Source organism: Balearica regulorum, chromosome 4 (assembly GCF_011004875.1).
Source record: "Balearica regulorum gibbericeps isolate bBalReg1 chromosome 4, bBalReg1.pri, whole genome shotgun sequence".
In the NCBI taxonomy this organism is placed as follows: Eukaryota; Metazoa; Chordata; class Aves; order Gruiformes; family Gruidae; genus Balearica; species Balearica regulorum.
Window position 1 is genome coordinate 13027159 of NC_046187.1, and position 18032 is coordinate 13045190.

The 18032-nt window shown below is 48.4% G+C and overlaps 2 protein-coding genes across 2 annotated transcripts in view; both read right to left on the minus strand.

Moving 5' to 3' along the window:
• Positions 1-18032, minus strand: part of NDUFC1 (NADH:ubiquinone oxidoreductase subunit C1) — a 181054-nt gene that overhangs the window by 144871 nt on the left and 18151 nt on the right. The gene's annotated exons all lie outside the window — the stretch shown is intronic.
• Positions 3162-18032, minus strand: part of MAML3 (mastermind like transcriptional coactivator 3) — a 246347-nt gene continuing 231476 nt past the window's right edge. The window contains 3 exon segments of the mRNA XM_075751185.1: positions 3162-4712; positions 8049-8136; positions 10308-10553. Coding sequence (XP_075607300.1) covers positions 3721-4712; positions 8049-8136; positions 10308-10553 — 1326 coding nt within the window. The 3' untranslated portion in view covers positions 3162-3720.

The window sequence follows — 18032 nt, forward strand, 5'->3', positions numbered from 1 at the left end:
GTCATACAAATTCAACTCATCTACATGCGCTTTCCAAAAGGCTTCTGACAACACAATTCTCACAACGTAGTAGTAGGTGATAGGAACCTACTCTAAGCATGCATCTTCACACTTGCCCAGTTTCCCCATCTCTTCTTTCCAAGTTCTATATCCAACCCCGCATCTCCCTTCTTCCACCCCACCTTGCCTCCCCAGATCTCAGCCACAGGACTCCTACCTCCTGGGCACTCCATCTTGTGTTCTTCCCTGAAAGCACTTCCCTACTCCCAACTTTTGCTCCCTACACAGAATAAACACAAAAGTTTGGAGCTGTCACCTTTAACGAGCCCAATTATTGACCAACTCCTGTGGGGCTAAGTGGGATGCAGGGGATTTACCAGCTGCTGAACAAGCCCGGGGAAGAGGGGCAGCCCGGTACCACCTACACCCCACCTGTAACGTCCCAGCTCCAGCTGGGCAAGTGCAGCTCCACAGGGTGCAGTGTGGCAGCCATGCAGAAACCTTGGGGCCAAAACCAGGCTTGCCTGGTTCCCTCCTCCCCCTGGGAGATCACCCACTGAGGCGCCGGAGTGGGGCAAGAGATGATCCTATAAACCAGCCTTGTATATGACTCAGATAACCATCTTTTATTTGGGGTTTTTTTTGTTGTTTTGTTTTGTTTTTTCTTTAAAAGTGGCATGTTAACATCAGGTCTTTTTCTACATTTTCAGAGCTCTGTACAGGTCTTAAAAGGAAATAAGCAATGCTTAATGTACAAAGTAAAAACAGAAAACTAGAAAAATCTGAATAAAATGGAGCAAGTTGCTGTCAGGGATACAGTACAAATTAGTAAATAGACGTCATCTGAAGTGCAATACCACTGCAGTAAGGATGAGTTAAGGAATGAAATAAAAATACTCTATTTTAAACAAACAGTATATATATATATTTATATGTATATATTTTACAGATAGTAGACCCAGTGATATCTGTAGAATTGTAAAAACATATTTACAAATAACTTTTTTTTTTAACATTACATATACATCAGCACCATAGTAAGAAAGGAAAAAAAAAATCAACCCCAAATCTATTAAAATCTACCTCTCTAGTACTTGGTCCCAGTACGGAGTATTTGGAGGAAGCTTTACAAAGACAACAGAGACTCAGTCTTCATCACCATTTGTTCACCAAAGCCCGTATCTCCCTCACGCACACGGATTTGCACTTGGCCGCCGTGTGGTGGTTGTGCATTTCTAACCCCTCGTTTCCCGGTGCTGCGCTGGCAGGTGAACCCCAGTCACGTGCACCCGAGAAAGGGATGCTGTGCCCTCCCTGGCGCCGTGCCTGCACAGCGGGCTCGCCACCTCCTTGTCCCGGTGCATCTCTGTCGTACTAGGCGGGACGCGCATGCGCTACACCAGCTCGTCGCTCCCTCACCCACACTTTCACGCAGACACACACATATGCACGACACCCTCGTCCCTTCAGGGTACCATTTCTTGTTGTTTGCCTACCCCTTCTGTTCAGGCTAGTCCGACCAAGAGCCACTTACCCGCAAGAGGGACCGAGAGCTTTGGCTGGTGCTCTCTTTCACTGAATGAGGGCCCAACCTGGCTCCGGCTGAAACAGCGGATGGGCAAACCCCTATCGTCTTCAGCAGGAACTAGAATTGGTCCTTGCACTGTATTTTAAAAAGGGGTTAGCTAAAAGAGATGCAACTAAAGCATTTTTTTAAAAAATTTAGCAGCCGGTGCAAGCTGAATTGATAGCTCACCTTGACCAGCTAGTCCATGTTAAAAACGCAGCTTGTCCTGCCTACATTATAGCATTTAAAACAGATACTTCCCCTTGTCTAGGTACGCCCTGCAAGGGAACCGTAACGGGGCACTGAGATGGTTCCGGCATCATTTTGCTCCCGCTCCTTAATGTGATGCATATCTGTGCTCCACGGGGAAAGGCAGGACTTAGAACTGCAAGGTGCTGAGCCCCTCAGCTCCCGCGGATTTCAGCGGCTGAGCACCTCGCATCACCAGGCCCACGGAGAGCAGTGCACAAGGAGGTAATCAGTAGCTAGATAGTTGGTACTGGTAGTTGTACGCTAGAGACACTTTTGCTACAGAGCACATCTTATGGCTCACAGAGGCCAGCAGTAGGCCAGAAGCTCCCAAACATTCTGGACTGTGGATCACGTTAACATCTTTTATGCACCACTATATACCCTAATAAGCAGCTCTCAGCTGAAAACACTGAAAAAGTGAGAGGTTTCGGAGGGCAGCTTACCTCAGCTTCAGACTGCAGCTTGGGAACCACTGCTTTAGACATTCAGAATGGCATCTCAGTATTGTGCGAGACGTATCACAACTTCATTACAGTGCAGCTCAGGGCTGCTCCACGCAGTAGAGATTGTGATGCGTTGCTTTTACCTAAAAGCTAATTTAGGCAGACCCCATGTTTGTAATAACTACATCAATTATTTTACCCATTCATGAATGTTCTTTAGTCCTTCATTGGTTCCTGTTCGTCAAATACTGCAGTGGATTTCATTCCAGCAAACCAGAAAGATTAGACCAAACATCTGTTTAAAACTGAAGATCAGGTTGCATATAACATCACATTAAGAGCCCAGACATTCCAGGGTAATACTATCTGCCAACCTTGTACTTTTCAAGAGGAGAGGAGAAACTCTCCCTGTACGCTTTCTCTCACCTGTCTTCTCCTCCCCTGCCTGCCCCTTTGTGGCAGTTGTTGCTCACCTGATAAAAAGTGCAGCCAGCTCACCTTGCTTTACACTGAAGGAGAGGAGGGGAAGGAAGTGAGCTGAAAACATACTGGGGAGGAAGGAGAGAGAAGGACCCACTTAGGACCTCTGCTGATGTTTCTTGGTACCTCACAGCCCTTCAACACCATTTGTAGCTGCTGTTTTGCACCCCGGGCAGCAGATACACCCAAAGTGCTCTGATGGGGAAGCGCTACTGCAAGTCCCAAGGGGACTAAACAGCTCATTAAGTTAACCCACCCACCTAAGCCGACTCCAGCAGCAGCCCCATAATCAAACTGTCCTCACCGCACTGCCAAATTTATGGTGTCCTACACTTTTATTGGATTTTTATCACTCTGCAATGAAAATGGTGACCTCCCTGTGACTGTTTAGGTTTGTCACGTGCGTGCTGCGCGTTCCCTTGTGAGAGCCCAGAGCCAGCCCTGCAGGCCTGGCCATGGCTCACTGAGACCTGCCTACCCCCAGGGTTAAACCCATTTCTGACCGGGGCCTGTGCAATCGCCCACAGACATCTTTAGGCTTCGCTCCTGCTCCCCTGAAAGCTGCAGTGTTTATAGTTACATGAGGTGGGAGATATCAGGACCACCCCACACCACTGTGCAATGAAGCCTCCTTTCAGCAGGGAAAGACCACATTTTCCCAACCAGAGGCATCACCTGGCTTTTCCAGTTTCCCCATCCTGCCCCGCCACACACACACACAGAGTGGGTGCTGCCACGCAACGGAGATTGCTTGGTGGAAGTCTTGGGATGCCGATGATTTCATCGTCCCCTGAATCTTCCAAAGTTGGCTACAGGTCAGCTCAGTTTGCATGATTAAAAACAAAAGAAAACAAAATAACCCCAAACCAAAGCAATTCAAACAAAAAAACCAACAATCCAAGGATGGGGAGAACATCCAACCCTCTCTTTTCTTTTTTTCAAACGTAACAACCAAAGCTCCAGACTATACAAGCCCGTTCACTGGGGGTTTCCAAACAACTCATCAAGTTCTTGTATCCACTCATCCCCTGGTCCGCTCTTAATGATGGAGTCCACGAGGTCTGCACCCTCTGCTAAACTGGAGAATGACCCCCCGGCTCCTTCATTACTGTAGTTGTAAGATATGTCCTGAGTGGAATTCCTCTCATAGGCCTGGCCTTGGCTGCTCTGAGCAAAGTTACCACTTGGCATTTGCTGCGTCGGAGGCTGACTAAAGCCAGACATCGTGGGGACCCCTTGGCTTATTGCAGGCATCACCATCGACCTGGCCTGGCCAGCTCCTTGTTGCCCGGGTAGTGGTTGCAGCAACTGTCTTCCCATCGCTGGGTTCAGGGCTCTTACTGTTCCGCTTGTGTCCACAACTGTCTGATTAAGCCCCTGTGGGAAATGTTGCTTGGACAGCCGTGGCTGCCCAGACTGCATTGGGTACGTTGTGCCGTTATTGAAGGGTCCCATTTCACTGCTAGTCCTTCCAGGTATACCTTGTAAGCCTCGCTGCTGCCAGTTTTGTGTTCCCTGAGGGACAGTCCCCATCAGGTTTTGAAGTCGTGGTGCTTGCGGCCTGGGTAAGACCTGGCCCACAGGTCCTTTCATCTGCTGCTGATGCTGGGGAAGGGCAGAGTTTACCAGCATGTTCTGACCAAAACTGCCGACCATTCCCACCGCTTGTCCAGAGGCAGGTTGCCTCGTTCCCTGGCCTGCGTTATGTGCCATGTTCATGCCACTTTGGTTTGGGTGCTGCAACATTTGGCTCATGCCTGTGCTCATACTGTACATTCCCGGCTGGCTGGAAGAGGCATTGCTGTAAGGAGCCATGCCCATGTCTGACTGGCCTGCAGTCGTGGGCAGCGTGCTCGCGTTCTGGGAGGGACCCATGGCCATCATGCTCGCATTCTGGGCCATCATTCGGGACGTCCTCATGCTCTGGAGTGCTGCTTGGTTTCTCACAGCTGCTATATCCTGGGGAGAACCTACACCAAAAAAGGAGGAAGGTAAAAAGAAAACACAACCTGTAAATCTCAATTAACACATCTTTGCATAAGAGAGAGTCCGTAGGAGTCTTCTACATCACAGTAGGATTCAGATTGCTGTGCTTTCCGAGTGAATAAATTATTGTTTCACACGAAGGTTAGCAGAGAGCTAGAAGGTTATCGATCCTTGGGAGATGTGCTTGCTGCCTAATGTTACCTGCATTTCAGAGACTACGTGTTCCCCACCTCACCCGGGCTGCAGCCTCTGTCCTGACCTGCCAAGTCCCCTCTCCTTGAAGGTGAGAGTCAATACAGCTCAAGTGCTACGCTCAACAGGAATCGCTGATCACGTTAGGTATTCAATTTGTGAAGGAGGACACTGTTCAGCAGAGAATACCATTGATGCAGACGAGCAGCCTAATTTCCCTTAAGGCCTAAAATGAGGCTGGCAAGGTTAAAAGGCCGATCATTTACTCACTAAGTAATCTCAATTATGACAATTTTAGGATGTGTACCCAAAGGGATTCGTGGCTTCAGATTCTTGAAGAATCAAGGCAACATGATTGCATGCGTGACGCATGGTTACAGCCATGGTTGCCTCCCTGACAATAACCTACTCGGGTAGGAAAGCTACACAGCCACGGGAGGTGCAGGGCTAAAGCAGGCCTGCCTTTCTCTTACTTCACTGGGACCAAAAATGAAATTTTAAAGAAGTAACCTGGGATTTAAAGTGCCCTTTCAAAAGTAAACGTGAGTCTTTCTTTTTGGGTGTATTTTCTTCCCCAGGATCAGTGACAACAGGCACTCTCCTCTATGTAAAAAATGAATCCCTAAAGCTTGACGTTGCATCCACACTGTGATTCAGTAGCACTTCTCTTCTTCAGCTAAGCCTAACTCAGCTTCTAGCAAGCAAATAAGAAAGTTTCCACTGGCCTTCTTCAATGGCAGCAAAGCAGCTGAACTTCAGTTTACCACTTGAAGCTATCTTTTAAATACCTCCATTGTCTTTCAAAAGTAAGCCTTGAAAATGGAAATGTCAGGCTCAGAAGGCCAATCAATTTTTTAATAGCTCAGGAGGCATAAATGAATGGATTTTCTATATCGTTGTTACTGATTAAGTCTATGGAAAGAAGAAAAATTGTTTTTTGTGGACATTTAAAGCAGGGAGAGTGTATTAGTGAATCAATATTATAAGCGCATTTTATTCCACCTTAGGCCAGTGATGGGAAACCAGAAAATCCTAACCTTGTTAAATTCCACACCGTGGCAGATAACTGGACCATGCTTGTGTCTTCCTTTCGGGGTTGGGGGAGCTATTGATTTCTGGGAAGCCAATATGCTTCTGTATTTACTATCTTTATTTAAAAACAATTACTGTAGTTCTGATTATGCTATAGGTTCATTGTGGTTTTGAGTCACTACCATACCAAACTAAATAAAATACTCTGCAGGTGAAGCTCTGAGAGTATGAGGCACACAATTAGTCCCAGCTCAAACAGTATTAAATGCAAGATGTAAATATAAAATAGTGGCTTTAAGAGTCATAAACTGTACAACAAAATCTGAATGTTCCTAAATCAGCCCCTACACATTGTCCCTAAGGCAGACAAGACACTTGAACATCCGTAGAGAATAAAGACTGTGGGGCCCTGTTATTTATGTTGGCTTGGTTTCCATGAAGGCTATGAATAAAGGCAGTGTCATCATTGCAGTTTTGCACACGTGACGCAGAGGATGGTTGTCTCCTTTTTGCTGCAGCGGGATAAGATTCTGGAGGATGTTTTTAGCTCAACTCTCCAACATGTAGATAAATGAAACATTTTGTAGCATGGAGAAAGACAATCTGGATCTCACTTGCACAGGGCAAATGTAGTAGCAGCTTCTACTTTATCTATGCTACCAGTTAAACTGTTTTCTTAATGATTGGCACTGGAGTGTCCTCAAATTTTCTTGGATCACCTCCTTCTTCTGTGATTAGAAGCTGTCTCTTTTTGCTATGATTCCACCAAGTGTTTAAGCGTACAGATAATGATAAAACTTAATGCATCTTTAGCTATTTTTTAATTGAAAATGGCAGTTGAAAACTTCCAAAGGAGTCACTACCAGCAAGCAGTTCACATACTACTTTTGTGAACTACCGTGCTTAGCATAAGAGGCAAGAGATCAGACAAGAAGCAGTTAAGAGAGAGATGCAACAGATTTTAAGATTTTGGGCCACCTTCTGGTCTCACTTACAAATAACCCTACTGCACTTGATTACATTCTTGTGACTAAATAGGAAAAATGGTGAAATACTTATATTTGAATTAGCTCATTTAGGAAAATTAATTCCTTGCTCTGTCAAATTAGCCTAAACTCTCTTCTGCATTTTTAAAAAATAATACATATGAAGGCAACGTTTCAAAAAGCATTAATGTAGAAAGATTTTACGTGTCCGTCTCATGGCAGTGCACATATATTTTGATTTTGCAAATGAATTACTGGGAAAAATTTCATTTCATACAGAATTTATGCTGCCAAAGATAAGAACGAGCAGGCGGTTACAGAAGGAGCCACCCTGATGCACCAGCAGAAGACTTGGCTGCCTGTCCACTTCCTGGGTATGAGAACTGCAATATGCTTGTCTCCCTTGTTTTCTGTTGCAGCTACGTGATGCTATCATGAATACGCAGCACAAATGCATGTTCGTTTCACGTCTATTTAGGATCTATGGTTAGGGAAGACATTTAGCTGATACCTTGCACCTAAAAAGTTCACAATTAACTTCTCTTCCTAAGCTAAAATGATTCCCTTACATTCTTCAGTTATCTGCAAGCACATTGAAATAATACTTGCTTTTTTTGAGAACATTAAAAAAATCTCCATTTTCCTCTCAGATGTTTCACTGTTTCCCACACCTGACATTTATCAGACACTCCTCCCGATAAAGATGACCTCTCTGAAACTCCCTGCTCCTCAAATTAGATAAAGTGGGGAATGAAGAGGAGTAAAACCGAGATACAGCTAGAGACACTAGCTGAAAAAAAGGCATAATGAGAGTGCAGGCAAACAAGATAAATCCATAGAATCCAGATGTCAAAGACGCAAAAGAAATGTCAAATGAAAAATGCAGCTTTCGCTGAGGGGAGCAGAAAGGAAATTAGAAATGTAACTAAATACACAAACCTGGGCATTCCGCTTTGGTAAAATATGCAGTACGTGCAAGTGTGCAACAGCCTGACTTCCTATTCCAGCACATTGCTTAAACGCTGGTCTTCACAAAACACGTGAACTTTCACGTGCCCACTACAGGGGCATACACTGACTCAATATAGGAAAAAAGAATTTGACTTTTACCTTGGAACTGATTGACCTGTTGCACTGGATACGGGCTCCGCTGTTGCTGCAGATGCTGCCGAGGCAAATGTGACTGCTGCTGCAACTGCTGAAAATGAATGAAGGAAAGAAAGCAGAAGAGAAAAAGATGATTAATTAATTAGTGAGCTGAGAAAGGGGCTGGTGGCAAAAGCACTGCAGCAGAACTGCAGCGTTTCTTATCTAGCAAGCTGTTCTGGAGAGACAAGCAGAGTCATTTGAAGAGTCCTCCTGAGAGCACTTGGGCTGCTCAGCACACGGACTCCTTTTGGTTCAAAAAGGAATAAGCGCTGAGGCTAACATCATCTCTCCCTACTTACAACCACTTCATCGTGACCTCTACACTGCGAACTTAACTGTCTCCAGGCTGAAAGGAGGGGGAGGGACAGGAGGTAACTCGGCTCACCTCTAAGGGCAACTGTAGCCACGCACTTTCCTTCCCCCAGCCCTGCTAAGGTCTGGAGGTTTGTATTCCTGCTACAGGACTCCCCTCCACCGCTGCACTCGAAGCGCTCATTTGCAAGGGGTGCTGCGTCCTGACCTGAGCGCTGCAGCCTCAGACCGTTCTCTGGCCAATGCAGAAACGGCCACTAAGGCACGTTTCCTCTCGTGCTTTGGTGAATGATATTTGGGGAGCAGGTGATTGCAAAATGCCTCCCTCCCTCAATCCTCCCCACCAGCCACCAGCCCAGATCCTCTGTGGTTATTTTCTGCGAATAGTCACACATCTAGAACAAAATCGAGGGCCAATTATAAAAAACAGAGAGTGTGTTTACCAGAGCTCGCAAAGCCTAGGGTATACTTGACTAAGCAATTACTAAAAGGACGTATCTTAGTGCTTCATCTGCAGCTGTACAAATGCTATGTCCAAACCCAAGGATGCGTAAGAAAATGGGGAAGATAGGAAAAAGTACTGATCCCTGCGTTCATAAATACACATTAGAAACTATCAAAAAGATAAAGGAAACCTTGTTAGGCACAAAACACCCAAAAGCTAGGAGCCTGAGGACTGTGACTTTGTCACTTTTCATCTATGCCAGCAGGCTTGGCAGCCACAGACTTGGGGTTTTCAGCACTTTTAGGCTCGCCTTCAGCAGCCAACTCAGTGACTGGCTCTTGGGTTTATGCACTTGAATTGGCCTAATCCGTGGTGGGGGAACATTACTACATCCTCACTCTTCTGCACTTCCTCACCTCTGAACCGATTCACGCATCTTTACCGTGAATACTTCTAGGAGCATCTTTCCTGTTCATTGGGGGTGAATTTTTCTGCTTCTCAAGAGGACCACGAGAAGAGGGGAAAGGCTATCGGTATTTCTGTGGTTATACAACATGCACAAGTTCTAACTCAAATTAAAGCAGATCCCAGGTCTTACACTGTATTTCCCCAGCAAGAGAGGTGAAGCCAAGCTTAAAGCAACTATCAGAACATTCTCTAGGTAGTGTTAGGGGACTGCAAGTTTAAACTCGGGTATGAGCTTACAGGAACTGAACAGTATGACTTTCCAGACTTTCTCCTGGGTTGCTTTTAAACTACAGCTGATTTAAACAAGCATAAAACATCACCTTTCAGATTGGGTAATTTAACAGCCATACAGCTCAGGGCAAAGCCCGAGAGCTCCAGAAGCCCCGTAACAGGCTCCACTACAGCAGTTCCGCACTGCTACTGTGAGAGGCAGTTTTACTGTTTTCCCACTTCAGCTTCTGGTTCCCCACTTGATGCTGCCTCTCCCTTACGCTAACATAATCGCTCGTACTGCTATGTGATAAACCAGATTAAGGAACTGATCTGGGCAAATGCTAACTTTTCTTCTCTGATAGGTTACTTTTAACCCACATCAATTCTTTGTCCCAGATCACTGTGTGGCCGTACATAGCTTGTGCCAGAGCAAGACCATTGTCAGAGGTAGGGGAGAGGACAACAAGTGTAACTGTAGCAGAGTCTGCTTCTACCAGAGTAAATGCGCCATGAGATACCGTGTTAAGAGTTAACTTTTCCAGTGTCTAAAATCCCATGCGACTGTCCAGTCTGCCGCTGCGAACATGGGTAATATTTGTCAAGCTAACGGTAGGACTGAGACAGATGCCTTTTCTTTGATAACCATTGCTGAAATACACGTATGAACCACAGAGAGAGAATTACCAATTATACAGAAGGAAGGGCTGGTGTTGCATTGACTGTAATGCTCATGCTCTCATACCAGCATGCACTGCAGTGCCCGAGACAAAGGGATACTGTACCTGCTCCGCTAGGATCTGCTGCTGCTGCTGCTGCCTTTGCTCTCTTAGAAATTGCTGTTTCTGCTGCTCTATCACGTGGAGCTGGGCTCTCTGCTCAATCAGCATCTGCTTCATGATGGCCGCTTGAGGTTGGTTTCCCAGGAAGGGACCCCCAGAGCTCGTGCCTGTGACCACGCTGCTGGAGCCTGGTGGGACAGAAGGCTGCATAGGCCCTGTGGTCCGAGACAATCCCACTTGATGCTGCTCCTGCGCAAAGAGAGGGAGAAGGCCTCGTTACTCGGGGTGCTCCACGGGCAAGGGAAATTATGGCTCATTAACAAGAAACGTTGAGTCTGCGGGTGAAGACTGGTGCTTGAAGAAAGTAAAAGCCCTCAGAAAGACGCTCGTGGCTTGTGACCAAGCCCCAGGCTGTTCTCCACAGGGAGCAGGTGGCAGGTTCCTCTTCTCTCCTGGAGTTCAAAGCCCCCACAGATAAAGCAAGAGCACTTTACAATTTCTTAATAATAAAATAATAAAGTTGTATACTAGATTTATTTTCGTTCAGGATAGGTAACTTCAGAGTAATGTTTTTCCAAACTTCTCCCTCATCATGGAGACAAGAAATATATTTTCTCTCCATTTCCCTTTCTCCATAACAGCAGTTTCACACAGTCCTCTGGATTGAGGAGCTGAGGTTTTAGGCACACACGACAAACAGCAGGAGCCGGCAGCATTAATTCCCCCTATATTGCACCGGAATCTCAGGATTCAACCACGTAATGTGTTTATTTAAGATTTCCATCCCACAGCAACGGCCAAAAGTGTGTAGCTGAAAGGACGCAGGGCGCGTGATGCCACGGACACCTTCTAAACCCACCGTGCTTTCACCTTATGTTTCTAATCCAATTTGCTGCCTTTTAGTACTAGGAAAACGATGGGCTGGAAGACGAGGCAGTAAATCTCAAAACCTCCCCTCTCCACCGGCCCTGCACCAGGCGCCAGCCGGTGGCTGCGAGGGGGCCGGGGAGCCCTCCCAGGTCGCGGCGAGCAGCACGCCGCACTCCCGCGGAGGGCCGGGGTTTTTAGCCAAGTCCCGCGTCCACCCTGGCTCCCCGGCGCTGCCGCCACCGGCGCCGCCACCTCCGCCCGCCGGCAGGTGTCGCTGCCCGCCCGCGGCCCGGCCCGCCCGGCGCGGGGACCGCCAAGGCGCGGCGCGGCCACCGGCGCGGAGCGGGACCGGCCTCTCCCCGGGGCGGGTCAGGGGGGCCGGCGGGGAGCGTTCACGGGGGTCTGCAGCGGTACCCTGAGCTTGGGTGTTAAACACTGCGCGGGGCGGGGGAGCCTCTGACCCCGCCGGCGTGCTCAGCCCAGCGCCGCTGTAGCGTGAGGCTCTGCCGCTGCCAGGGAAAAACGAAGCTGACAGCAACCCCGTGCCTCCCTTCAGCACTACGGAGGGAGCCTTGCTCAAAAACAGATGGCCAGCTAGGGCTGTGTTTAAAAAAAAATAACGATTTGGGGGTTTGATCACAAAGCAGCAGGAGTAGCACTGTTTCCCCCAGTCCTTATTCTGGGTACTCCTTGGGTAAAAGAGCTTAAGGGTTTTCTCTTCTCTCCCATCTACCTTCCATATGATAGCACCTGAGCACCTCCCGGTGCCCCTGTGACAGAGCAGCGCTGCTCCACGTCCCGGAGGAGAAACCACAGCAGGGACTTGCCCTGGGTCCACTCGCAGGCTGTGCTCAGCCAGCGTGGCACATCCGGAGCCCCAGCCCGCCTTGCCACGGGGCTGGCTCCACACACTCTGCCTGCCTGGGCATCATGTACACCCGCCACCGGGCAGCCTGCCCCCACCGTCCCAGTGCCCAGCTCTCTGCACTGTGGCCTGGGATGGACAGGGACTGCCTGGTGAGGGAGAGATGAGTGACACTGGGTTTAGCTCAGGCCGGCTTCCTGTAAGACAAAAAACTGTGCGAGAATTGCTCTGCAGGGCAAGACCACCTTTTGCCAAGTTTGGGAAAGCCACTAGCACGTGTGGTGGTGATACCAGTGCTCTTCACCTCTGATGGGCTAAGCCAGAGAAAGCACTGCAGAGTGCTGCTTGCTTGGCAGGACCAGCCTTAACATTTACTCGTTAGAACCTCTTTGAGTTGTTGTATAGAGATGGGTACTCATTCAAAACCACTGACTTGATCCTGTATCACTTTAGGATCCTTTGTGCAAAGCATTCCAGGGTGAGGTTTAGATTCATCTGTGTCATTGACGGTTTGAGTTATGTCAATGACTGTGTGATTGGGAACATAAAGAAAAGTAATCTTATGACACCCACCCCAACCCAGTCAATGAAAGGGTTAAGATCAATCCTTGAGCGTAGCTTGGGAAAGTAGGATCGGCCTTTCTGCATGAAGGTCAGGTTTTCAAGGACCCTTCTGAGGAAATAACAAGAAAATACAATTTGTCCACATCTCTACTTTGCACAGATATTCCCTGAAGGGCTCTCTGCTGAAAGGCAGCTCACCGATATTTAGGTTCTTTTCTCTTTTTAACATCTGCCCTGGTTTGAAAGTTCCCTCCCTGCTCCTCTACCCACTTCTCCCCAGGTCCACGACTCGTGCTGCACTTTACAACCTGGTCAAGCGTGGTCCCTGCAGCACCGAAAGGGCGAGGGCTGCGGCAGCTGCTGGGGCTTCCCCGTGCCAGGTCAGGGCAACGCACCCACTAGCGATCCCTCAGCTGCTCCTGCACCGAGCCCTTTCACTCACCCCTGTTGCTGAGCTCCCACTTTCTTTGCTTTGGAGGGGGACACAGGCATCAGCTGTCTCCAGCAGAGCTGACAGTAAAAGCTTTTTCCTACCACCCCCTAGCCCTCCCCCAACTTCTGATGAAGTCATCAAGCTACAGATTGCATAACTGATGCACAGGACTATCTTGTGTTATACTGGGAGACGGGCCAACTGCTTCCATTTATAGACAAAAGCAATGCCATGCTGCCAAATAATGGAGCCTTTGCTGCAGCCACTACAAGGAAAAAGAAAGGGGGGGGGGGAACCCGGGAGCCAAAGGGCACCCTGTAAAGTGACATTACTTGGAGCTTCCTCCACCAAGCCTCAGCACACAGCTGCCTCTGGGGCTGCAGCCCAAGTCCTCACTGAATTGCCTTCAAAACAATCTCACTGCAGAACTACTGCCCTGGCTCTTGTGCACACACGGGTACAGCTGAGGGATGCATTTGCCTCATGGTAATGCCGCAGAAGGCACTCTGTTCTGTATCGTATTATGTCATAAGTTAATTCCAGAGTTTAAAAAGGACGAAAGCTTTGAAAGGAGCCCCACCAGCTGACATGAGCCCCGTGCACTGTGCAGCAGCTGGAGGAAATATGAAGATTAGCACAAAGGTGTTACTTCCAGCACTGTGTGTTTAGTCATTTTGGGGTACAAGAGTTTACCTACTCACAGTGAAAACTTCCTGTTTCCAGTTTTAATAACAGGTTTAAATCCAGGCCTTCTTCATCAAGCCAGAACACCACCCTCCCACTCAGAATATTTCTTCTCCTTTCCATTTTTTTTTTGCCAAAAGCTCTTCCCAACCAATGATGAAAGGCCCAGATGACATCACCAGTAGCAGCCCTGGGTTGTATGTCCCAAAACCAGGAGCATAAGCCCAGGCAAAAGGTCTCCACAGGCAGGAAAATGCTCCGTAGCAGCTGGGAGCAGAGCTCTTTACCAAGAGCACCTCTGCAGCCTGGCGCTGCTGCTGTCAGCCTCTGAGGGGGGTTGTACAGCCCTGCCCGGTCCTGGCAGTGGTGCAGGGCCACACGGGCTTGCGGGTTGTTTCAGCTACTCGGCCATGGGTGTGCGCACCCACCCTCCTTCCACTGTTCCCGCCAGAGGTCTGGCACAGAGACAAAACCTGGAAGTGTGCTGGGGGGTACATGCACGTGGCTGGGAACTGGTGACGAAAGCAGCAACGCCAGGCTCTGCACGGCTGCCTTTTACACACCATGCCTGCTCCAGGCCCAAGATGCAGTCTCACCACAGGAGCCAAGCACCAAGTCAAGCAACTCGGGCTAAGTGCAGCACTTACACAGTCACAGAGCTTCAAACCAAACTAATCCCAAGCTTCACTGACAATGCTCTTTGCTCCCACGCTGCCTGCCAGCTCCCTCATCCTCCTACTGCACTCTGAGCCTTCCTGCCCTGAGAACTCCTGCTCCTCCTCCTCGTTCCCTGCTGTCCCTCCTTCCTACACGCTCTGCCCTGCCTCCGTGTTTTCCTTTCTCCACTAACCAGCACTGCTGCCTCCTCACTCTCCAGACACCCTCATCAGCATCCCAGCTAGCCAGCTCCTGGCTGCACATCACCTCCACAGCTGACAGGCTGGTACCCGGCAGCCCATGCCCACAGCCTGACTCACCGTGTGACTCAGGCTGCCACCGCTCGGAGGGATCCCCGGGGATCCGCAGCAGCAAGGGGACAACCCGGCTCCTTCCCCGAGGGCCATGTGCTCATGTGTGCATGGACACGCGCATACAGGGGTGCCCTGAGTGGGTGTAGGCATGCAGTCCCTGAAAAGAGTGACAAGATGTCCTGGAGTGGGAAGCACACGCTGTATTCTCAGCCTGTCACATCTGGGAAGATGGTACAGCGTGACTTCTGATTTTCATTCTGGCTACTTTCAACACCACTCAAAGCCACTGTGTGCTATTCACAGGCTGCAAACAGCTCTCTCCTGATAACTGTGGCTTGTGCAGAGGTACACGTGCTCCAGTCCAGGACAGCGAAGCTGCAGCTCTGCCACGAGGTCCTCACCAAGGGCGATTACATGAGGGGGACAGTGCCAAGGTCTCTTCCTCCGACTCGGCTGTGCCACAGAGCGAGTTCAAACGCACATGTTGGCCCTGGTTAAGCCTCCCAGGGACCCTGCCGGGACCCCTCCTGCCTCTGCAGCCTCAGCCACCCGCTTTTAAAGCAGCCCAGGGACAGAACCAAGCGCTCGGCCCTTGGGAGCAAACCCAGGTATTGAAACAGGCAAGCTGCCGTTCGCAGAGCCAAAAAAGAGCCACAATTTCCAAATGGTCAGCATAACGTGTCTGGACAGGTTTGTATAGTTGCAGAGCACGCAGTAAGATGAACTTTTGTAGGGATCTGGCTGCTTAGTTAACACCTACATGGGAGTTGCCCTCTGTTGATAATCTGATCCTTAGCTGAACAACAGGAAGATAAATCCTGTGCCCTCCCAGTGTATTTCCAGGGATCTGTTGGAGTGAGGGGATCCTCCACAGGAGTTCAGGGGTGATGCGTGTGCATTTACGTACAGTAAACATAAGTGACTTTAAAAAGAGAACACAGGGGAGTGGAAAAGGTATTTTCCTCTTTGTCTCAAATCTTACATGCTTTTTCCTTACCATGCAGTGATTTATTCCTTCTCTACGTCATTCAATCTCCCAACTACAGCTAAAAGTAATCACACAATTTTCTTTCAGAACAAGCAGAACGACTACCAGCTGATGCCCCCAGAGCTGGGCAGCTGGGTACAGGTAAGCACAGGCAGGGACCAGCCAAGCCCACGCATCGGCCCTCCATGCACAGCCTGGTCACCAGAGCCCTTGGGCATGGTGAGCCAGCTCTGCTCCTGCTGACAGCCAGGGGGGCAGAGTGGGACCCCCAGGAAAAGGGAGCTCTTCCAGGCAACTGCTGGCAGAAATCGATGAAGGATGGGTATTCCATGTCTGGGAACAAAGCCCTTCCCAAAAAGTGGTGGGAAGCAGACACTTGAAAGCAGGGTGTTAAACATGCAAAATGGACAATCGGACATAAATTCACAATGCCATTCTGCAGTACCTGAACTAATGCAATCCTTGAATATACAAAGAGCAGAAGAGCAAATCTTAAGGAGGTGGCTTATCCTGCATACTGCATTAGAAGAACAATACTAGAAAAATGTACACCATCAGACATCTACATTTTAAAGTCAGAGCAGAAAAAGACACGAAAATTATTTGAGGCAGAAAGTGCCTGCCAGTGAGTGACTTAAAGAGCTCAATCCATTTAGCTTACCACAAAGAAAACAGAGAGATGCTTTGACCATGGCGTATAAAAATACCTTCACGAGGGAAGAAATCCTTTAAAGAGTTCTTTTATCCAGTGAGGAAGGCAAAACCAGATACAAGGGCTGGAAGCTGAAGACAGATTCAAATCAGAAAGAAGAATCACATTTTTACACTATGATTTCATTACCCATCAGAAATGGCAGATCTCCACGTTTTGATGCCTTCAAGGATGACAGACTTTCTGGATAAACACAACTTAGCAGTGCAATTGAATGGCCTGTGCTGCACAAGACAGAACAGCAGTGTCTGCCCTCACCTCTGCACGGCTCTGAGCTGCTGCTGCTCCCCGGCACCCGCAGAGGCAGCTGGCCCTCCTGCACCACGCTGCTGCTACGCTGACAGGCGCTGCTCCTTTATCCTGGGGCTCTTACCTACTGCGTGCGTGTGTGCGTTAAAAAAGGGGGTCTCCAACCTATTACTGGGATCAAAAATATTACTCCATTTCCATATACTATGTCACAGTAAAACATCGTCTCTACCCCAGGGTTTTCAGAGCAGCCTGAAAGCACAGTCCCCTATACTCCCCCCCTAAAATGTTTCTATTAAATTCCTTGTAATGTTGCTACTTATTGTGTCTGGGGCAGGGATCCTAATCCCTCTCTCTAAATCAGGCTGCCCAAAAGCAAAGCCACCTTTCACAGAATGGTACCATCTGACGGACTAAGGGAATTACAAACCCATTCATTTCAGTCTTTTTTTTTTTTTTTTTTGCCTTGAAAGAGCCCGTGAACAGGACGAAGGGACAGAATACGCCAGTTTACAACTCTGACTCCGGCAGCAGGCTCTGCAGAGCGGATTGCTTCACCTATTTCCTCTGTCATCCAGTCTCAGGGAGGGGCTACAAGCCTCTCCTCGCTCCCCAGGCCCCCGGTTGCCATGGTCTTTCATATAGTATCTGAGAGAACAAGATCCCTCTGACGTTTGACACCAGACCTCTGCATGCAGCCAATTTGTTTTCCTTTCACCTCCCTTCGCCTGCATCTCTCCTCCCCGTGTTTTCAATACAGTTTATTCTTTCCACAGAACAAACCGGATCTGTCAGACTATTAGTTCTGTGTATTTTTGTTTGTTCATCAGAGGGACTAATTTCTTCATTTCTGGTGACGAAGTAGATAACAAAGAGTTCTAAAACAAGCAACTGTTTTTCTAATACCACTTAAGAGCTAAAGACCATCAGAAGTTCATCTCAAAGCCCTGCCTCCCCATGCACTCACTTCTGCTTTGCCTCCGCAGATCCTGAGCAGTGCTGGTGGGATTCAGAAATGCAGCATTTCAGTGGAACGCTATTGAACTTCAACCGGCATAATTAAACCAGACTCATTTCCTCTTTTACAAACAACAACTCTGGTGTTTTCTGCCCTCCCCCAAGAAAGAAACCTTTGCAGGGGAAATCACTCCTGCTTTTCAGTTTTGTTTATCCTCAGTTTCACCAGCTAGTTCCAAGGTACAGAGCGTGACGATATAATGGTTGGGTTTGTGCGCTGAGGGAGAAGTGTTCATTTATCTCAAATAACTAGTTTCCTTGTAATTGCAATTTTTTATTGGTCTTATTATTTTTAGGAGAGAAAAAAGTGGATCAGCCCAAACTAAACCCAAAATAGACTTTACATACATCTCTTAAAAAAAAAAAAGGGGGAGA